The sequence below is a fragment of the Pseudoliparis swirei genome, chromosome 16, assembly GCF_029220125.1.
Source record: "Pseudoliparis swirei isolate HS2019 ecotype Mariana Trench chromosome 16, NWPU_hadal_v1, whole genome shotgun sequence".
Lineage (NCBI taxonomy): Eukaryota > Metazoa > Chordata > Actinopteri > Perciformes > Liparidae > Pseudoliparis > Pseudoliparis swirei.
The window spans coordinates 8015939-8039646 of NC_079403.1; the positions used below are offsets into that span (position 1 = coordinate 8015939).

Consider the following 23708-nt stretch of genomic DNA (forward strand, 5'->3'; position numbering starts at 1 on the left):
ACACTTTTTTCATACGTCAGTGTCACCTTGACGTCCATGCGGCCAATCCTCCGCCCGCCACGCCAGAGGGATCGTTACTCGTCGCTCCTCTTCTGTCTCTCTCCACGTTTCTTTCTCTCACTCTTGTCATTTCTTGCACAGCTGTACCGACAATCTGTTTCCCCTTCGCTCTCTTGCTCACTTAGTTTTCTCATTCCTCCGTGTTAAATATTAGTAACCGTTCCTTGTCGCAGTCACACGTCTCTCCCTCTTGGCTGTCAAGTCTGCTCTCGTTGTCTCCGTGTGACGAAGGAGACGCCGTTCGTGGAGCGATGGTTTAATTGACTTTGTGTTGCGCCGAGCGAAGTGGCAGTGATGGACAGATGGCGGGGAGAAGCGCCTTTATTTCCAGCCAAGAATGAGTCACGCAGAGCCAGAAAGCTGCGAGCGCACTCGCCCGGCCCACCGTCAGCCCTCTGCAGTCGGCTGCAGGCCGTCGGCCAGAACTCGACGTGACTTGGCACGAGCGGCCATCTTCGTTCTTCAACCGTGATGCATGATGCGAGCTCTACGGCGCAATCTGTCCCCGTTGGCTCACTCGTCTGAATGTGAGCCGTTTTGAGCATTTTAAGCCCAGGTATATTTTTAATTCCTTTTCATATGACAGGATTATGGCCTGGTACTATTTCGATGGATGTGGCGTGTGTACTGAGACGTTGCTTTATGCTCATAATGGCAGGAGCTGTTATGGCATTTACTATAAGCACCATCTTAGTTTAGCATGATAATATTGGCTAACTTTGCTAAAGTTTGAGTCCTTATCAGCAGATGTCAATACTTCCATCACTGGAAAAAGAAAAGTGACTGGATGGAGACGTCTAAAGATCGGTATTGGACATCAAGGAGATGCAACCATTATTTTAACTGATCGCCATCGGCTATTTTGGCCTTTTGAGCCTGATCCGATCCTTTGTTTGACAGCTGTCACGCAGGTGTTTTTAACGCAATGAGAATAGCCGCCATCAATTCTCCGCGGTCCGTCTCTCCTCCACTGAGCTGCTGTGTGTGAAAAAGGGGGCTGAGCAAAGCCCCATGCAGCATTAAACGACATTCAAACGCGTGAGTCTGTTTAATCATGTAATTTACCCCAATTTATGTGCACTTTCATTTCAGCTCAGTGTGAGCGTCTGTTGCGTGTTGCCGTCACCTCTGGTGATGATGTTTCTCACTGGGGGAGAGCCGTCACACACACACACACACACACACACACACACACACACACACACCATGCTGCTGCAAGCGCAACAGAAACACCACGAGCAAAAGGCACAGACAACCCACATAAACAACGTGAACTAACAAACAACAACAAACAGCTTGTATGCTGAGATTTCTGTATGAAAGCGATCCAGAGCTGTACAACTGTCGGGTATAAACATTGGATTGATTTTCTTTTTGTGAGTATGCTTGTGCTTTCTGCAGCTGTATTATTTAGAACAAGAGAAGAATCATCTTGGTATTAGCAGACACTCAATACTACATTTGATTGAGGACACAAAATAATGTAGAACAGTCGACAGCAGCAACTTTAAAATGTGTTCGTCACTGTCTTGACAAGGACTTGTTGACCATGGGAGCACTTTATAGCTCACATGCACAGCAGCCCTGGTGTTCTGCATGACCACACCTCTCCATTTTTATAGCGGATACATTGAGAGAGTAGATCCTATCGCGGCTAAAAAGGAAATGGGAAGCTCTCGCATCATGTCGAGATTCCTTGGTCTAACGGCTTCATCCACTACAAGTGATTTTGTCCGGCGGGAGGCGGTGGCTGAATCACAGCCTCCTGATTGAGTGTGGTAATAGCCACAGTGATTTGTCACGGTCTAATGTAATGATCGCCGTGCCACCGCTGCATGTAGAGGTCATCGGGGGTCGTACAGCGAGGACCTCGGTGCAAATAAATCCCTTTGAGCGGTAGAGCGATCACAGGACCGCTTCCCGTCCCCTCCCCTTATCTCTCTTTCTCGGACCAGCGCATGAAGACAGACAACTCCTCCGTTGCTCTCTTCTGCGCTGTGACAGAGCTGATGTTATTCTTATTAAAAACTATAGTATTTCCTTAAAGAGGGCTTTCAGTTGACCTTAAAGAAGAGAGCGATGACCGCTATTTGAAAGTAATGATTGCTGACTGAGATATCTTGCTCGCAATATTTGACTCCGCGTCTAATTTTTAATCAGCATTTTATGGTTTTTCATAATAAAAAAGAAATGTATATATATATACATATATATATATGTGTATATATTTATATATATATACACATATATATATATATATATATATATACATATATATATATATATATACATATATATATATAAAACTGAACTTAATTCATGTCAAGTATTCTTAACATGAATCAACACGGATCAACTCAAAATATTTTACACTGGAAAATGAGCACAAATGAACACTACCAATTTTGCTGTGTAGCCAACTCGGCCGAGGAAGTTGGAATAATAATAGATAATAAATAATAATAATAAAGCTGCAACATTTAAGGGAGCAGGTTTACCATTTAGGCGTGATTGAGCATCAAATCAAAGAGGGTTGCTGGTCATAAACACACATTATGACCTGATCAGTGTGTAGGATTTAATTAAATTCCATGTAACCAATCCAATAGTTCTGATAGTTCCCTCAAAATCACAAATGTCATCGAGGCCCGAGAGGAAAGGTCACAGGGTATATAATCTGGGAAACATGAATGTCCACATTTCATGCCGATCGATAAAATAGATATTACACTATATACACTTATTCCGGCTGTGGGCCATCGTTTTTCTCTTTAGTATCCTCCCAATGGAAAACGTGGCTATAGGTGTCCCAAAGTTCAAGGCATTCCAATTGATAACTAGAATGGGCACTCGGTAGAGCGCATACCTTCGCATATCACAACATTGGGCATTGAATTATGAACATGTTGGCATTAGTTGCATGCCAATTGGATACAAATTTACCGTGCTATGGTAAAAATAGAACAGGCAGGGCTCACATAAATAACAAAAGGTGCTTTTTAATGAGCGCCTTGTTGTTTAAAAAAAAAAGGGGGCAGGCAGAGAATCAGGGTTCAGGGCAGGCAGGCAGAATCAGGAATACGCACGAAAGACAGGACGACGGGAAAAAGACACGGAACTATAGATGACAACCCAACAGGCGACAAGGAAAAGACTGACACAATATATAGGGGGGGAAACAGGTGTACGACATCAGACACTAACGAGACAAGAGTGGCTGAGGGCAGGTGCAGGGAATTAAACAATTAAGACAGAGAAGACACAGAGGAGACATTGGAGACACGGAACACAGGAGAAACAGAACAGGGTGTTGCAGGTTTGGGAGCTTGACCCGTGAATCGGAGCATCTGTGCCCCCCCCCCTCCCCTCCCCCCCTGAGCCCTCTGGAGGCTAGTGTCAGCCCACCTTATAGAAACATATGTGACCGATGCACGATTTCTTTACTATCGGTGTACTGGTTTCAGTCCCTGCTGTTGAGGTGATGAGAGAGCTTTGATGCTACAAACAAGTTATAAACAAGATACATTTTGTTCTTCTTTTCCACTATTTCCATCATTTCTGTTCAAAACATAATCTACCACAGGTTATTGACCCCCTTGTTAAGCTAATTGGTCTTAACAAGCTCAGATCACATCATCCTCCTTCAGCCTCTCCTCTCGTGTAAGACGTGTCATTTTTAAGTGCACGTGTCTCGTTGAGCAGATGGAGGCGTGTCATTGATTGGTTATGATAAGCACCACTGATTAGCAAGTCATCCTTTGATCTACAGTCAGTGGTCCTCGGGGAGCGACTGGTTGCCATAAACCAGCGATCCTATTTCAACCGCCGGTCCCACGGGCCGATCGCTGAGTCCTCTGACCTCACACAACCCTCTTGACGGGTCAGACCGAGGAGCAACATGCGTCAGCGGTGCAGCACTGCCAATGGAAGGGCCATGTTTTAATAATCCTTCATGCCGAGTTTAACTTTGGCTTCTCCTTCTGCGAGGATGGGAAGTTTTTAATTAACGCCGTGATTATTCTCACTTGTCCTCCTGTGTGGCTTCGTGACGCTCCGCTCACATGCAATGAATCACGGCGGCTCTGACAGGCGAGGATTGAGAATAGCTTTCAGCCCGGTGTCCCTAATGAGGAGAGAAGAAGGGATGATTTAAAAAAAGATAGGATACAGTATATTCAACTATGTCTTTATCTCAGACACGAGGATACAGTACTCGTACAAGACTCACAATCACGGCGACAACGAACCACTATTACTAATTATCGATTTATCTGTTCAATCTTTTCTTGATTGATTGTGTAAAAGATGTCAGAAGATAGTGGAAAATGTCCAAATTGGCAGATTCAAAACATCTAAAAACCCTAAAATATTCAGTTTACTGTCGTGCATGAAAAAAAATGTTAGCAAATACTTTCATAAGTGGCAATTATTTCATTTTTGCTTGCAACGGTAAGACATTTCAATTGACCCCATCAGCTCATGATTGATGGATGTAATCGTTGCAGCTCTAAATTTCTTAATTAATGTCGCTGATTGTTTTCTCATTTTGTTTTGACATTGGGAAATATGCATAAACAGATTACTCATTTTAACCGACGATTCAAAACTCAAAGATGTTCAATTCAACAAAGATCTAAAACATAAAGAATCCTTAAAAAAAATACTTAGGAAGCTGGTTCCCACACTATTACTCACACTATTGCTTTATTCAGCTCTAGACAAATGATTAATCTGGAGAAAAATAAATATAGATACATAGAAATCTATTCAGGTGCAAACACTGGAGTCAAATCCCAAATATGAGAAAGCATATTGTGCTCTCAAGTTCATTGTTAATTTAGTTTTACGCCTTGTGTGTTTAGTTTTCTAATCAGAAATATGACGCGGAACATCCAGTCTGTGTTCTAGATAATGTTGTTAAATATATCTTTCTTGTTGCTTCAGTCTCCCCAATGTTGTTACTGGATGAACATTTTGAAATCGGGGGTTAGGATGTGTGCGTGAATAATCTTTCACTCTGAGAACGAGTGCATGAATCAACTAGAACGGGCACTCGGTAGAGCGCATACCTTCGCATATCACAAGATTGGGCATTGAATTATGAACATGTTGGCATTAGTTGCATGCCAATTGGATAAAAATTGACCGTGCCATGGTAAAAAGAAGATTTTGACCTTTTCATGACCTTTACATTGACCTTTGACCCGATCGATCCCAAAATATAATCAAATGGTCCCCGGATAATAACCAATCATCCCACCAAATTTCATGCGATTCGGTTTTAAACTTTTTTTGTTATGCGAATAACACGCATACAAATAAATAAATAAATAAATACACGGCGATCAAAACATAACCTTCCGCATTTTCAATGCGACGGTAATAATAAGAATAACGAGCAGTTGCAGCTCTTATATGATCCATAATAAACAAAAGCAATCTTCTGCAGTCAAAACGAGCTCCTCGTCTCTGAGAACATGGCGATGTGACACTTGTTTGTTCCCGTAAACGACTCGTATCGAGGTGAATGAAGCGCGCTCACGACTAAAAATACAAAAACGAGCTGCACAGTCGACGCGTGAGCGGTAACCACACAGCACATGCTCATCCCGTCGCTGCAGAGACGCAGCGAGCAGATGGACTGACTGTGAGGGGTAAAAATAAAACAAAACGGGGGCGTGACAGAGAAGGATGAGGAGGAGGGGTGGGTAAAGGCGGAGGTAGAGAGGCAGAACGTGCGCTGACAGGCTCAGAGATGGATGGAGCTCGCAGCACCTGAGAGGCGGCAGGAGGAGAGTCGGGCTCAGGCAGCACAGGGAAGCTACAGCGGAGGAGGAGGAGGAGGAGGAGGAGGAGATCGAGGCTGGAGGCGAATTTTGAGCGAGACGCTGAGAAGCGTCGCTGCCACCCGACTCAGGCGGGGAGTCGTCAGCCTCCGCACCTGCAGCAGCGGTCCGAGCGCTCAAGGAGACGGGGAGAGAGCTGCTGAGATTATGCGCGGGGCAGAGAGCTCCTGTGGATTCCCTATCTTTGGCAGCGGCAGCAGCAGGAGGAGGAGGAGGAGGAGCAGCAGCAGCAGGAGGAGGAGCAGCAGCAGCAGGAGCTGTGGCTCTCCAGACAGCAGCAGGGCTAGCTGGAGCTGCAGAACAACAAGGAGCCCCAACGCCACGGCTACCCATTCACCCAGAGGTGCCGGGAGCATCCGCAGCCCAGGTGTAACGGGGACCAGCGCTGAGCTCACCTGGAGCGCCGGGGCACGAGTGACCACAGCGGCGCAGTTAGTTGTAGCAGCAGCAGGGGGGGGGGGCAGTGGCTCGGGACACTGAATGACCAGTGTGGCTGATGAAGGCCACCTGGATGCGCCTGCTGAAACGAGCCAAGGGAGGTCGCGTCAAGAGCTCCGATGACTGTGTAAGCCCATTTCGAGCGTGTGTGTGTGTGTGTGTTCACATCGTGCGTGTGTTTGTGTGCGTAAGTCTTCGGGTCGTCCGTTGGGGTCAGCGAGGCTCGGTTACGTGTCGCCCGGTGATGATGAGAAGCTGGATGTTGTCATCGGTTGTGGCTTGTCAGTTTCCGGGCAGAGCTCCACCACGTCGCCTCCTTCTGACCCACTGGGACGGGGTTCTCGATCACGTCGTTACGCCGCGACCCGACGGAATGATCACGACGGGTATTTCCACCCGCACTCCCCAAGGCCAAACGTAAACAAGAGGCTCCCCGCGGCGAGGAGGCGCAATAAGACGCCGCTTTAGGACACGATCGCTCATGTGGAAGTGCTGCATCGTCGTACTATAGTTCAAACGCTTGTTGATGTTTTGAAAGCCAGCAGGAGATTAATATGTGATGACAGCAACAGCAACAACAACAACAACAAAAGCAGCACATGGATTTTTAACGAGCTCGCTTTCAAATGAGTTATTTATATCGGGTACGAAGTCGGCAGGATGAGAGACTCGAAGACAAGTGACGAGCAGCGGCCTTTGATCGTATGAATATGAATAACCTGGCATTATGTACGGGAACAGCGCCGGTGTCGTCTCTTTACACCGTCAGGTCATGTAAGTGGAGAAGACGTCCTCCTCTGTATGCATGTGATGGCTGGGTAATTCTCATCAGGCATAGAGTGAGGGAGGCTATTTTTAACTCAGACAGCCGAGTGTAACGCTGCAGTGAGATGAATGAAAGACCTTGTGTGGGTGGCATGGTCGCGTGGAGCAGGTAAGGATGAGCCTCCCGCGGCCTTCCTTTGGTTAAAAAGACCTCTTTTCATCTGATTTTGTATTTCACTGAAACTCAAATGCTGTGCTGGGAAGTTATCGTGCAGTTTATTTGCAAATGTATTGAATTCATTCCAACAGCCACAAATTAAATCATACAACTTTTCTTCAGTTGTTCATCTGTATTTCATTTCAGTTAGCGGTGGCTGTCAGTGTCGGCTACGATGTCTAGATGCAGCAACAACATATCAAAATGATCATCTGAATGTCGTTACGCCCAGAATCGGATTATTTTTATTTGTCTCTATGTTTAGGCCATAAATATGTAACATTTCAAAGAAAACTGCTCAAAGCAGGAGAGACAAACTAAGCTAAGCGACGTTCGCCTGAAGCTAAATTAACTTATTAACCGCATTGTTGTTTCCTGAAATTGAGATGTGGGCAATTTTAGTGAATTAACATCTTTGCAATTTGCCTGTTTTCCCACATAAATGAAGATGAATCTGGTCATAGAAGATAAAAACTGCTGAACTAGTCATGCTCATAGGTTGGTGAACAAAGTCATGATTTTCCTTTAAGCTTAAGCCATTTTGTTTAGAAAGATTTAAAAGCCTTGACTGAAATTAATATATTCTAAAGACGTCTCGAGGAAAGCTTGAAGAAAACCTTTTGTTTGTTCGAACTGTGTATTTCACCAAGGTTTTTAGGTGGTATCGATGGTTTACGTCTATTCTTAATATTTGAAACTACATTTTAAGTCCTATCCAGCTGTTTTGTCTTCTCAAATGTAAAACCCTTTTCCTCTTTCTTCTTCTTTTTCTCTTTCTTTTGAACTTCAAACTGAACATTGTAAACACTATGGGCGAGTATTACTTTAACTGCCTCAGCCATTATTACCTTCGCATTGAAAATGCGGAAGGTTATGTTTTGATCGCCGTGTATTTATTTATTTATTTATTTGTATGCGTGTTCCTCGCATAACACAAAAAGTTTTAAACCAAATCACATGAAATTTGGTGGGATGATTAGTTATTATCCGGGGACCATTTGCTTAGATTTTGGGATCAATCGGGTCAAAGGTCAAGGTCAAGGTCATGGAAAGGTCAAAATCTTCTTTTTACCATAGCACGGTAAATTTGTATCCAATTGGCATGCAACTAATGCCAAAATGTTCATAATTCAATGCCCAATCTTGTGATATGCGACGGTATGCGCTCTACCGAGTGCCCATTCTAGTTTATGATCTGTTTTCATGCCGTATGTAACACGATTGCTAAAGCACATGTGTGTGTGGTGGTGTGCACCAATGCACTCAGGAGGAGTGTGTGTGACGTAGTAATCGTGTGTTTCCCTATAAGCCCGAGTATAGCAGTGCGAGCAGATCTGTTGCAACCACATCTCACACAGAGACACACCTGGCGTTCGGCAGCTGAGGAGAGAAGAAGAGCTGCTGGTGAAGCGGTTCTATAAAAGTCTGTTTGTGTTGTGGGAAAAAGAGGAAGTGAGAGTGTTGTTGCCGTGATTGATCGTAGAACCGCAGCAGCTCGTTCTCCTCCGCGGTGCGTTCGTCATTTCATGAACTCAACTGAGATTCCTTTGACGATCAGAGCTCAACACTTCGGTCCGTGTGGGCGTCTTCGCACTTTTTGTAAGTTGCGCATCAGATGCTCAACTTACAAAAGTTGAACATTTCTTATGCAGAGGAAGTTCGAAGCGAAGCAAATTAGGTCCTCAAGATGCTGTGAAGCCCGCCGCTTCTCCAACACCTGTCTGTATCAAACTGTGAATACCAAGTGGACGCAGATGAGCTTCACTGCACATGTGTGTGTGTGTGTGTGTGTGTTGCTATAGCGCTAATGTTTGTGTCTCTGCAGGGTTCGGCCGACTCCTACACCAGCCGTCCATCAGACTCCGATGTGTCCCTCGAGGAGGATAAGGAGGCAGTGCGCAGAGAGGCAGAGCGACAGGCTCAGGCACAGATCGACAAGGCCAAGGTGGGTATCCGAAACGCGGCGGCCCCAAGGTCGCTCCGTCCAGATGTGACCTTGGCGGCGGGGGGGAGGACATTTCCTCCATTTCTTTGTGCAGAGCTGCTGTCCTCTAGCGCTCTGTCTTTACTCTTCCCAGTCGGTCACAGCCATGACGGACAGAGGAAGCATCGCAATGCGCCGGAAAACGCAAACATGAAGACAAACGTTGCCCAATTTAAACCTCTTTGTTTTATGAGCCATAGAAACGTGTGTTAGACCTCAAGGAGTTTTGATGGGAACCACTGAATGTTTGTTTTATCTGCAAGAGGCATGTTGGGGGTCAAGACAATGTGTTACGTCAATGAGGGTCGCCACAAGTATAGAGTTGTGTTTGCACAGACTAAAACTGGTTTATTTGTGCTCGAATGAATGACGTCCGGCATCACTCAAATGGTCATGTGAACTTTACATTGGTTGGTTTGTTATTACACGATGAAAAGCTGCATCTGCTTCCTTTTTAGTCTAATTTATTAGCCCAACATATTTGTTATATACACTACCGTTCAAAAGTTTGCGATCACTTAGAAATGACTTTATTTTTCAAAGAAAAGCATTGTTTTTTCAATAAAGATAACATTAAATTAATCAGAAATACACCCTATACATTGTTAATGTGGTAAATGACTATTCTAGGTGGAAACGTCTGGTTTCTAATGAAATATCTCCATAGGTGTATAGAGGCCCATTTCCATCAACTATCACTCCAGTGTTCTAATGGTACATTGTGTTTGCTAATCGCCTTAGAAGACTAATGGATGATTAGAAAACCCGTGCAATTATGTTAGCACAGCTGAAAACAGTTATGCTGGTGATATAAGCTATACAACTGGCCTTCCTTTGAGCTTGAAGTTTGTAGAACAAAATTAATACTTCAAATATTAATCATTATTTCTAACCTTGTCAATGTCTTGACTATATTTTATATTCATTTGATAAATAAAAGTGTGATTTTTCATGGAAGACACGAAATTGTCTGGGTGATCCCAAACTTTTGAACGGTAGTGTATATGCAATATATAGTGGCAAAAAAGCTATAAAGAGCTATTGTGCTCTCATTCCTTTGAGGGGGAGAGTTCATTGGGGGACAAGGTGACGTGAGTGAAATGTTGTTTATCGTAGCAATAAGAAGACCAGACTGATCAGGTATAACGTTTCTGTCTAAAAGTTGGTGAAACGTTGACTTATTTCTGACTTCCCCGGCTCACCAGACATAGAAACAGTCGCGTTAATCACATGTGGTTCTACTTCTCATGGGGTGAGATTCGTGTTTAATGCTGAAGGACTGACCAGGGGACCACGAGAGCAGCGGCAGCCGATTCAGTTGACTTCTAAGACGAAGGAGGGGATGCGAGGCGATCCGGGGCCTCGGAGGGCTCCTTGTCAATGTTTATCAGAGCCATGCCTCGCCTGCTCAGCTCTGGGACACAATTAGCAGCACGCAAAAACAAACACAGACACGGCAGAGCAGACTCGACTCCGCACGACAGGAATTGCAATCAGCGCTGACTTCCACAGAATCACTCAAGTCGCTGGCACTGTCAAGATCTCTGCCTTTAATCTTTGGAATAACTCCGCTATCTTCTGTGCACAGTTTGTTCTCTTCCTGCTCAACAGCTCATTTGTACAGCTTCTAGTTATTTATTTAGTTGCATAATAATTCAAGCAACAACTGTTTCTTTTTGACCTGCTCATGAGATGCATGTGCTCAGCTTCGGGCTATCCGCACATCTTCTAGCGGACCTCTTGTTGTCCGGAGGTAACTCAGAGACGGATCATCCCAGCAGATCCAGTTGTTATTTTCCAGAGTTACCTTCTGCGGCTCACTAATTAAAAAGATAAATTGGCTTTATAGATAACCTGGCATAGATTATCCCCACTGGCATTTTACATGACAGATGACGAGTAACAAACAGGCTCTCGGTGGGCTGGCCACCAGAGAGGGAGCAAGCTGGGGTCAGAGGAAGTGCAGACTCTCTGACTGTGAGCCTTTATGGGCAGTTATTCACAAAGACTTGCAGAACATACCACAGATACTTGGAAGGAGTGGGGGAAGAGTCGACGCCCGTCACGTTGCATTGATAGACTTCATTACATTACAGACACAATCAGATACTAACCGCCCTCGGCTGTTTCCACTTGACCTTAAACGAGCTCTTCACTTCTACACATCCAAATTAGTTCAAGTACTAAACAGTCTGTGACGACTGCTGTTTAATGTCTTCTGTAAGCTCCGGGGTCATGAGGTCAGGGTCATCTCAGAGTAGGGGGGGATTAGAAATGAACTTTGAACTGTGAGGGCTTTACAGTTGCGATACGGAGATCAGGGTTTTGGTCAGGTTCTTGTCGCGGGGTGAGGCTCAGGCGCAGAGAACAGGCAGGGCTCACATAAATAACAAAAGGTGCTTTTTAATGAGCGCCTTGTTGTTGTTTTTACAAAAAGGGGCAGGCAGAGAATCAGGGTTCAGGGCAGGCAGGCAGGCAGAATCAGGAATACGAAAGACAGGACGACGGGAAAAAGACACGGAACTATAGATGACAATCCAACAGGCGACAAGGGAAAGACACAATATATAGGGGGGGGAAACAGGTGTACGACATCAGAAAGTGCAGGGAATTAAACAATCAAGACAGAGGAGACACAGAGGAGGCATAGGAGACATGGAACACAGGAGAAACAGAACAGGGTGTTGCAGGTTTGGGAGCTTGACCCGTGAAGCATCAGGATATCTGTGTCGAGTAACTGAGCAGTTAGGGAGTGCGACACAAAATTGCGGAAATACTTTTAAAATTTGAATACAGCCATGTGTGTACATCTGTTCCAAATCCATTTTGTGATTGAAATAAATAGCCGGGTCGTAAATTATCATTATGCTTGTAATTGTCTGTATTGTGAGTAAAAGTGTTTCCTTTTCAGGGGGGTGTAATTAAACCTCTTCTGGTAATATGGTCTCCTCTACTACGATTACAGTTGTGGTAGAAGTTGCTTTAAAACTACAAGGACCAGTGTCCCTTCCACTCAGAGGTTACCTCACCTGCTCAGTGACACTGAAAGTGCAAAGCAAGTAGACGTCATAGCGGTGGCATGTGAGTGTTATGTCACGGCTATGAACCAATCGGATCGTTTGATTTGAGCTACCTGCTTTATGACGTGGAGCGTTTTGTTGCTAGAGAGACAGATATGTGTGCGCAGCTAAAAGAAGAATGATGTGTTAAATATTGTGTTTGCAGGTTGTCTATGCTGCTTTTTATATTTATGTCGCCTCCAAATGGCCAAATAGTCAGTTAATGTGTTTTTATGTGATACGGTAATAGGTCAGAATTAATTACTCTCACTTTGCCTCTGAAGCTTTGGATACCATGTGTCTTGTTTAATTAGTGCACACGCATTACAATTACACTTAATGTAGATGAGATATCATAGAAACTAGTGAGTGACTGGGAGCTGCAATGACGTTCAGCTATATTTACTCACCTTGCATATTTATCCCAAAGCAACCTTGGATAATTGCGTAAACATCTCCCCACATAGACTCATGAAGGTCACGGCTCCCTTCACACCGCATAATAGTACGTTTAAGAGACACTCGGTGCAGCCGAAGGCAACAGCACGCGTACAAAGAGAATTCACAATCGATCCACAACATTCAAGGTGAAACAATGTGGGAGGATTTATAGCGCGAGATCCCGCGTGTCGTGTGCTGCTAATGGAGGGGCATGTGACGCGTTGCACGGCAGAACAGCAACCGCAAGGGCAAGTGCTTGAGTCGGTCAGTGTCGGCACACAGAGGACAGGGAGGTATTATCTCTTGAAGTATTCATGGTGGGTTGTGATATTGTGACGAGCGCCGTGTGGCGTTAACTGGCGGTGGTCCATAGCGCTCCAGTTCCAGATTGGGCTCCTCTTGAGCTGGTTCTCTCTGTCTTCTCCTTATTGTCTTATCTCAACAAATGTGCCGACTCTCTCTTCTTCTTTTTTTGCGCTACATCGCCTGCTATCCTTCTGTCCATCTCCTCTCCCCCGTCGCACACAGGTTCGTAAAATGTCATCAGGCCGTGAGAAAGCTTCACCTGACCGGCGGTCGTGGTGGATAAAGGCGAGGAGAGCAGTTGGGAGGGAGGCAAGAGGCAGCGGCCCACGACTCACACACATACGCGTACTAATCAGACCATCACGCGGCCGCGACTCTCAATGCACGCAAACGCCAAGGACGCCTCGTCCTCTGCTGCACATTGGATTGTGTGATCTCCTTAACCCTTGTGTTGCCTTCGGGTCATTTTGACCCAAATCAATATTACACCCTCCCCCCGCCTTAGGATTAATTTGACCCCATTCAATGTTTAATGTCGGTGTTCTTCGAGTCAACAAACAAACATAAAGTGCCTCACACTTAAACTTGGAAAACAATATTAATTCTAATAATTTTCTGGAGGTTTTAATTGCTGGCGTCAAATTGAACCCAAAGGGTAAAATATGTTAGTAAATATAAAGGTAACAGGAGGGTGAAACATTGAATCGGGTCAAAATGACCCAAAGGCGGGGGGAGGGTGTAATATTGATTCGGGTCAAAATGACCCTAAGGCAACACAAGGGTTAATGTAGGCATCACAAGCGCACACACACACACACACACACAAACACACACATACATTCACATTCAGCTTCATGGAATATTTACAACCTCCAGTCTCCACCACTCGGGGCCGAGCTCCTCCTCCCTCTGGAGACGTTTCCTCACACCGCGCCGACCTCTTCAAACTGACCTTTTAAAGAACTACTCTGCATATGCAGTTCGTGTTGTGTGTTGTGTATATTTAGTGTGTTGTTTTATATGAAAAGCACTCTGTAAATAAAATACATTTGTATTATGGAAGGCTACACATGTGCTGAAACAAGCTTCAAAAGTGATAGTACATTCTGTCTTTTCCAGGTTGTTTTGAAGTTTTTATGCCCTCAAGTGGCCAACAAATCTAAATTATTGAAGTTTTATGAATATGGGGAGATAATTTTAATTTGCTTTAATCCAAGCCAATTTGAGTTTCTTGACTTCCACAAAACGTGATGCTAATATAGGTGTAGATGTGCCTTGCTTCGTACACTTAATTTGTACTGCATTGAATTGGTACATTTTATTTTGAGGTCGCTATGGGAACATCATATTGCAGGACTCGTATGACGCACTTTGAAATGATTGTAACCAAATCTGTATGAGGTCAGGCTGAAGTTACAGCATCAAAGCTCCGATCTAATGGGTTGAATTTGGCTTCCAGCTGAATATGTCATACCCTTCCCCTCATCTTGCTCTTTTCCATCTGCAGGTTACGACTGAGCGTGAGAGTCTACCCTGAGAGATTACCCTAAGCTACATCCCCGTGCATTCGTTTTGGCTTTTCAGTCGTCTTTCTCAGTCACAGGCAGAGCGAAATGTAATCTGGGTTCGGGCTCGACTGTGTTGCCAACTGCTGCCGCTAGCGCCGCTCGGCCGGCTCGCTGATCGCGTCCAAAAGCATTTCACGTGATTCTGAAAGCGAAGTGTGTCTTACGTTGGTGTGTTCCACTCGTGTACATATCTTGATTCAAAGGGTGGTTGTCCGTGAGCATATGGTTGCTCCATTACATTCTTTCATGACGTGACCTTATTAAATCTCATTCTAATCCCTTTTTGCAGAAAACGTAATGCGTCACTTTAGGCAGAGGAGATTCGCTTGTGCAAAAACATCTGTGTCTCGAAAGACAGAAGGTTTCTCTCTCGCATGCGGACAGCGAGTTGTGTTGGTTGTGCGTCTCGCGGGAGGTCTGTGTGCATCCCCTGAATGGACTGTTTGACCCCAAGCGGAAGGGGCGCCTGACCTCAGTGGTCGTCCTTCAATCATCAGGCTGTGAACGGCTGTGAATGATGACATGTGGTTTGAACGCGCCTTGAGACTAGAAAAGCGCGACACGAGTACAAGTCCATCTACCATTTACCATCGTCAGGGGTCCCATAGGACGGCCGGTATTGATTCGACCTTTGTAAAGATTGCGGAACTAATTTACGATCCATCCACACTCGTGACAGCACGAGTGTGGATGGGAAAAAGAGTCCTTTTTGTGGGTGCTATCTGTGTGGAAGAGGTGATTGCTGCAGACACTAACATGTTGCATCACTCTGAATTGTAAAGCATCTGCTAGCAGAGAGACGGTGCAGCAATCATTCAAGGAGAGAAACTGAGTGGATGAGTCAGAGCACACTTGTCACCTTCATTTTTAACCTTAAACAAATATAAAATCACAGCTCACAGCTCACCTCAAAGCATTTAAATGAAAAATGAATCTCCTCTTAGGGCATTATTATATATATATACTATATACACTAGTTTCAAAAATTGAAATGTCTTTATTTTCAAAGAAAAAGAAAAAAGCTTTTTTTTTTTAAAGATATCAAAAATACAAAAAAAACACACAATACACGTGTGGTTAATGTGGTAATTGTGGAATTGGTTTCTAATGAAATATCTCCATGTGTATAGAGGCATCACTATCCTCCAGGATTGTAATGGTACATTGTGTTTGCTAATCGCCTTAGAGACTAATATCTGATGCAGCAATCATTCAAGGAGAGAAACTGAGTCTGGATGATATGAGTCATACAACTTGGCCTTCACTTTGAGCTTGAAGTTTTAAACAAAATTACTACTTCAAATATTAATCATTATTTCACCTGTCAATGTCTTGACTATTTTATATTCATTTGATAAATGAATAGGTCTCCCTCTATTAGGGCATTAGGATATATATAGGTCTATATCTTTTACACAATCTGACATGTTTCATTGATCTCTCTCCTTTGTTTCTCCCCGCAGACCAAAGCAGTTGCATTTGCTGTTCGCACAAATGTCAACTACAGTCCGTGTCACGATGACGACGTCCCCGTGCCGGGCATGGCCGTGTCCTTCGAGGCGAAAGACTTCCTCCATGTCAAAGAGGTGAGCTTTCCGATCCGAGGTGGTATTCGATACGGTGTTGCTGGTGGGAATGAGGAGGGTGCTTGGAGATAACTGTCGTTACTTATCCTGCGTAGAAATTCAACAACGACTGGTGGATAGGACGCCTGGTGAAGGAAGGCTGTGAAATCGGTTTCATCCCCAGTCCAGTGAAGCTTGAAAACACTCGACTCCTCCAGGAGCAGAGGTCCAAACAGGGCAAGTTCCACTCCAGGTAAAAACCCTCATCTGCACTAAAGCTCTCTCTCTCAGTCGGGAGGTGTTCTTAACCCTCCTGTTGCCTTAGGGTCAATTTGACCCCATTCAATGTTTAACCCTCCTGTTACCTTTATATTTACTGACATATTTTACCCTCGGGGTCAATTTGACCCCAGCAATTAAAACCTCCAGAAAATTATTAGAATTAATATTGTTTTCCAAGTTTAAGTGTGAGGTACTTTATGTTTGTTTGTTGACTACCTAAATAGCCCTTTAAATATATAAAAAAGTTGATATTTCTTATATGTTTGACACAGTGAAAAACAGCCTGGGGTCAAATTGACCCGAAAGAACACCGACATTAAACATTGAATGGGGTCAAATTGACCCTAAGGCAACAGGAGGGTTACGGATTGATTTTCAACTTGTTCTCTTTCCAGTAAATTGGGAGCAAACTCATCCTCTAGTTTAGGTGAAGTGGTTCCCAACTCACGGAAATCGACACCTCCTTCGTCTGGTGAGTAGCTTCACTTTAAAATGTCATACTCTAAAAGTTCTACATTTTAAAACCGTTTACAACCATTGAATTGAAGTTGAAGGTAAGCTGCGCTACTTAGCTTTTTCATATTTTGTACTTTTGCAAATAAAGTTGATATACTCCTGTAAGTTATGTTCTAACGGCCATACTTGTACTTTGACACGTTTGATTTGCTGTCGATGTGTAGCAGCACACATGCGGCTCACCTGTGACCTCCTGTGTTCCTGTGTGACGGTGTTTTATCTGTCTGTGCGTAGCTCTTGACATAGACGCCACAGACTTAGACCCCGAGGACAATGAGCTTCCAGTCAACCTGCGCTCCCCTAAAGCCAGTCCAAACACTGTCATGTCACCACTAGCAAAAGAGAAACGAATGCCCTTCTTTAAGAAGGTAAACGGTGGACTCCCCGAGCCTCTCTGCTTCTAGCCGCCCGCACGTCTCTGACTAAATACTCGCTTGGCCCGCCCTGTTTGTCCACGGCACCGCCTTCGTCCCTCGGCGTGCACCCGTCCGTTAGCATGCATGGCTGTTCTTAACCTCTCTCCTTCTCCTCTTCCGTCTCACCGCAGCTAAGCAGAAGCAGAAGTCGGTAAGTCGCGGCGACGACCTCCGTGGTCCGAACCGTACAAGCCCTGTTTAGATCCAGCTCCGTGCTGACCTCTGACCCTCCTCACTGCTCCCGCGATCCTCTGTGTTGTGTTTGTGTGTGTGTGTGTGGGTGTGTCATTATAAGTGGACCTGTGGTTCTGATTGGTTGAGAGCTCAGTGTGAACAGCTTTTTAATGAGCTCGACAAGATCTGAGTTTAAAGGAACAGTACGACATTTTGGAGAAACACGCCCATCGGCTTTCATTCTAAAAGTCAAATGAGGAGCTCAGGACTCCTCTCATGTCTTCCATGAAACATGGAGCTGGAGAAAGGAGACAGTTAGCTGAGCGTAAAGAAACAGCCTGGCTCCTTCCAGAGGTAACAGAAGTTGCATGCCAGCAACCTGAAATCTCACTTGAAAACAAGTGATGTATTGTTTGATTAGTATATCTTGTTTGAATAAGTGTATTCCCAAAATGTGAACTATTCCTTTAATTTTATGTCTGGGGGGGCGTCGCTATGTAATAGAGACCTTCATTGTGACTAACATCCACTATTGGTTGTAATCGTTTGCATTTGATGCATTAAGCCGACAAACATAGTTATAAAACCTTTAATTGTTGAGCAATAAATGCTATTTTCTGTAGAAAACCAACATCACAACATTAAACATTTTACTTTTCCATCATCACAATATATTTAAAATGTGCCAAATGTATACACAAAATATATATATTCTCACACATCTGGGAAAATTTGTTAAGTCAATTCAGTTAAGAAAGCAAAATGCTAATATGTGAAAGTTTGACAGGGATGAACTACCAGAAGTGTTTGTGCAGCGCCACGTTGTCCCTCAATACCCTCAATACCCTCAATACCCTCATGTTGGCCACCAGAATTGTGCATCCGTCCACGGGGAAGCACAATGACGACAGCAAATGTCAGAGAGAGGACGTCTCGAGGTGGACGGAGAAAGATGGGAGGACATGACATCTACTCCTCATGAAGATAACACCGACTGAGAGCTCCAGCATCAGGACACATGAGGGGAGCTGCTGTCAGACACAGACAGCATTTCATACAGAGTATTAACAGAGATGTTCTGTCTAAATAGATACTAATGACCCTGAGTAATGAAATGTGGCATTAGTTATAACAAAGTGAGTCTAATCTCTTCTCGGGAAGCCAGGAGAATGCATCAATCCTTATCAGCAATTATTCGGATTTTAACATTTCTTGTTAAGTTATTATAAATTGCTTTAGCTGCACATTTCAAATAAGTCAACAACTATCGACAAATATAAATGAATCTCCAGTATTTATATTTGGATTTATTATCGATACAATTTACGATTTCACCAAATGTTCACGATGACATCTTTAAACATCCCAATTGCACATTTTAAGACATTTCACGTTTCATACTTTTTTTCCCACTCGCAGAAATCCTCAATATATTAATGTATTAATATATTAATATTGCTTAATATATTGAATATTGAATATGAACTGCCTGACACAAAATGCCTCCTACCAAACTGAACCCTTCTCTCTCCTCTTGAGTGAACTGGACCAGGATGAGCTTCCAAACTATTTCTGACCAAAATACATCAGGACGTCAAATGTATTGTTTCAGATGATGTTTCAATTTACCCATTCACTAGATATTTAGCTTGTTATCAAATAAGACCAACTAATAACATTTGAGAAGCTTGAATAAATACATGTTTTGTCTGGTTAGCAGAATAGTTGTAAATTCATATTCTGTCAAGTGGTGCACAGAACAAATGTTCTCCTTCTGCAGATGTTATGTTGTATGTAAAGACTCAAGAAGGAGATTACCGTGGCACTAAAACCCAACCGGATAGCAGAAATCAAGAATTTGATATTGCCGTTGGTCAAAAGAACAACTGAATGCTAATCTGAACAGTACACGAACGGATGATTTTATTTTATTTATAAAAAATGTATTTCACTAGGAAATGCCTCATTGAGATTCAAAATCTCCTTTACAAGAATGTCCTGGCAGCAGCAGTAGCACATTACACTCAGTTTCAGACATACAGCATTAAACAGTGACAGACAATATAAAAAGAAAAGGAAAAAGAAATATGAAGAAAAAATATATATATATATTTAAAAAAAGAAACTGAACGGACTGATTTATGCGTAAATAGTTTCAGCTCATTATTAACTCGTTTTTCACTTCCTTTTGATCTTCTACGGCTTTTTCTCACTGACCTTCTAACTTCTCTTTGCTTTACGTTCTGCGCAACGACATCAGAACCATGAAATGAGAGGATTCATCTAAAGATTGTAATCTGGCATGAAATACTGCAGTTTTACCCCTCAGCTGCCTCTGAAGTATTGATAACGTGATAATGTTGAAATTTGTGATGCAAACTGCCAAATCCATGACCTCAATCGGAGCTCGTGTTTTGGCCGGCCGGGACGTCTCATTTCACGGTTCACGATGTTCCGGCGCTTTTCCGTCTCGTCTGGGTCATTGTTGTTTCACATCCTCAAGTGATTTGTGATGCCGAGTGTTTACTTTGTCTCCATGAATGTGTGCAACCGTTTTCCTTCTTCTCTTCAGGCGGAACACATTCCTCCGTACGATGTTGTGCCTTCTATGCGGCCCGTGGTTTTGGTTGGACCGTCACTGAAGGGCTACGAGGTGCGTCAAAGCTCTGACATTTCAAAAGAATGATCGGCAAATACGTGCGGCCTGTTTGTTTGTTTTTAAACTGTTTTCTCTACATTTCCGGTCTTCAGGTGACGGACATGATGCAAAAAGCGCTGTTTGACTTTTTGAAACACAGATTCGAGGGAAGGTAATGCTCCATGTGACCTTTTAGAAAAAAACGCACGCTCTCATCCCGCTTCCTTCCTCATTCCTCCTCCCTCTCCAGCTCCAGAGGCTGGTATTTATCTGTCCCCCGAGGTTAGCCGAGGGAGTGTGTAACAAGTTTGTTTGGCCTGGAGATGTGTGCTGCTGCTTTAAATAGGCCCTCTCCATGTCCTTAATAGGCCATAGTGGCCCCAGAGCAGAGCCGGATTCTCCTCACTCAATGCGGAGTCCATCCAGCCATCGGAGGCAGAGAGTCTGTGGAGTTACACACTCGGATCCACTCAGACCACCAGCAGCTACAGGGGCTGCTGTTAATTCCCTTTTGAGTGCTGTTCTTCAAACATGGTTGAAAGGGGGACAACCCAAACTCTATTTTCCTTTGCTGTGTCCGGTATCGGAGGAGAGCGCTGCTCACTGTCCTCTACGTCCACTGAAAGTGGTCATGTCTGCATCTTATGACACCTCTATGACCCTCCAGAGGAATGAAGATTCTTACTTTACCCTCTGTTCCCTCGGAGAAGCTTGGTTCTGAAATCTAAAATGATCAACTTTTGCGTAATAATCAACATTTAAATCAAACTTCGTCAGCCTTTTCTCTCCACCTTTTCATGCGTCTCTTACTCTTTGAGGCCGTTTGCTCCTCCTTTATTCTTGGTCTTTGATGACGTGTTTGTCCTTCTATCTCATGTCATTAAAGTCCATCATATCAGGCGAACCAACTGTTTATCGTGTGCCTTGTTTCAGAATATCGATCACTCGCGTCACGGCGGACATCTCTCTGGCCAAGCGCTCCGTCCTGAACAACCCCAGCAAGCACGCCATCATCGAGCGCTCCAACACGCGCTCCAACCTGGGTTCGTTCGTGCAACTAATCTCCCCCCCAATGCCCGGGAATGTTTGGTGTTTTGATTCCTAATGTTTTCAAGGAGACCGAGCTCATGTGGAAAAGGAAGGAAACGGTTAGAGAAACTCTCGACAACGATTAATGAAAACTCCCCACGGCCCCCGGAAAGGCCTCGGACGCTTTTCTTTTGTCAGAAATGAAAGATGGAGCATAAGTGCCAGATAACGAGTTCAGGAACCGCTCTGATTTGACCGCGGCTGATGTGGGTTCAGATGTAATTACAATGAAACACATTCCTTTCGTCGAATCTTTGCCACGTATCAACAAACGCGTCAGTCAGCGGCGGCAGCAGAGTAAGAAGTCCCAGGTACGTTGTATGCTGGGAGGAAGAAGTGTATATATATTTATATATTTTTTTATATATATATTTATATTTATATATTTATATATATTATATATATATATATTATATTTATAGATATATATATATATTTATATCTATATATTTATATATTTATGTATATTATATATATATATATAATATTTATAGATATAGATATATACATATGTATATATATATATATATATTTATATCTATATATTTATATATTTATGTATATATATATATTTCAGGCAACAGCTAAAAGCAAAACGCTTCTCTCCCTATTCCACCCACAGCTTAAGTTGAAGCGAGTGCCACTTGGAGTCTATTCAGTCAGTTCCCTTTATCTTTAAAAGAATATCATCTTAACGAGCTACTACGAGCTATTTCGTGCCACTTTCCCCAAAATACATCTGCCAAAAGATCCAGATGTTTCTGACGCAGATGAACGTGTCCATGAAATGTCGAGAATCAGAAGTGACATGAACTGGAAGCCGTGCCTGCTTTCTGCTTCCTGCACTGGAAACGAGTGAAATTATTCACCCCAAATTGTATATTTTAGGAGGAAAATGAGAATTTGTGACTCATCCGCAGCCTGAATGAGCCGCTGGAACGTGTTCATGTTATCGCTTTACTTCAGACTCGGTCGTGACTGGAGGTCGTGAAGCTTCCTCTCCGATTGGGAACCGTGCCACGCTCAGATATTTGTAGGCTCATTTCTTGCAGCCACGTCGTCGTCTGTCGGCGTGGAGGCTGTGTGACGTAACAGTTGGTGTGAGAGGTAACAGCAGATAGCTCGCTGTTTCTCCCAGATCTAACAAAGCATCGTCTCTAAAGCCGTGATTTATTTTGAATATTTAAGTTTCTGTGAAACAGAGCCAAGTAAGTAAGGACATATTTAATGATAAAGCACTTTTCAAAACAATTATCACAAAGGACTTTACGCTAGAAACATGAAATATCAAACAGGCACAATACAAATTAATATAAGACGAAATCTGCCATCTGATTGACGCCCTCCAGTTTCCATAAAGAAACGCCTGGATGAGGTGAAGTGAATCCTCTGCATTGACGCCCGCTCTCCTCCTCTTCTTCAGCTGAGGTCCAGAGTGAGATCGAGAGGATTTTCGAGCTGGCCCGGACGTTACAGCTGGTAGTTCTGGACGCCGACACCATCAACCACCCGTCACAGCTGGGGAAGACGTCCCTCGCCCCCATCATCGTCTACGTCAAGATCACCTCCCCCAAGGTGAGCGGGGTCAACGTGTTCCACGGAGCGTCTGAGTGTGAAAGGAAAACTAGCTGTGATTTTAAGTACAGCATGTTTACAGTAAACGCTTGAGAGGACGGGTTCATCACTTTGACCTTCAGCGTGAGGTATAAAATAAAACATAATATATAAAATAAAATCTTATGATTCAGTGACCAAAAAAAGAAAACGGGCATGTGCATAAAATAGACGAGAGAATGAGAAAAGGCGTAGCTAAAGAAGGTGGGAAGCCATCTTCAAACCAAAGTAGCTTTTGATGTGAATCACACTCACAGTGAAATAAAATAAACTGCTCTCCACCAGCTGTCCTCTCAAATGCAATCTGCTGCCTGATAAGATGCAGCTAACCGTAAGCATTTCTACAATTATGATATAACTGCAAAAACAGAGGTGGAACAAGTACTCTGGGTATTGTTTTACATTCTTGTATTCGTACATGACCAAAGACACGAAAGAGCCCTACTTAATGTGAGCTTTTGGCAGTCAGGTTGCATTGTGGGTAATGCAGGGCGCCATATTTTGACACGTAAGATGAATGTTTGAGTCCGATGCACTTCAATCAAGTGCAAAGCTAATTTAGAGGAGTGCTTTTTTAATTTGTTTGTTAATGTTGCAGCTGGTGGAGCCGCTTTAACTACTTGTATCCTCTCAGAGGGCCGCGAGATACATCTGAGGGGTTGTGAGATGATGAATGGGGTTGCAAAGAGTTTCTTTCTTTATTTATTTAAACTTTTCTGTAATTTCAATA

At 43.7% G+C, this 23708-nt stretch overlaps 1 protein-coding gene across 7 annotated transcripts in view; it reads left to right on the forward strand.

Annotated features, from left to right (window-relative positions):
* Positions 1-23708, forward strand: part of cacnb2a (calcium channel, voltage-dependent, beta 2a) — a 62808-nt gene that overhangs the window by 34001 nt on the left and 5099 nt on the right. For 4 of the 7 annotated variants that reach the window (XM_056433854.1, XM_056433857.1, XM_056433858.1 and 1 more), the window contains 9 exons: positions 9152-9271; positions 16148-16270; positions 16366-16502; positions 16927-17003; positions 17282-17415; positions 20210-20290; positions 20389-20447; positions 21209-21318; positions 22788-22939. In XM_056433854.1, coding sequence (XP_056289829.1) covers positions 9152-9271; positions 16148-16270; positions 16366-16502; positions 16927-17003; positions 17282-17415; positions 20210-20290; positions 20389-20447; positions 21209-21318; positions 22788-22939 — 993 coding nt within the window. Of the gene's footprint in view, positions 1-6402; positions 6472-9151; positions 9272-16147; positions 16271-16365; positions 16503-16926; positions 17004-17281; positions 17416-17594; positions 17615-20209; positions 20291-20388; positions 20448-21208; positions 21319-22787; positions 22940-23708 lie in introns of those variants that run through there. The other 3 variants (XM_056433855.1, XM_056433860.1, XM_056433856.1) reach the window with 3 other exon arrangements.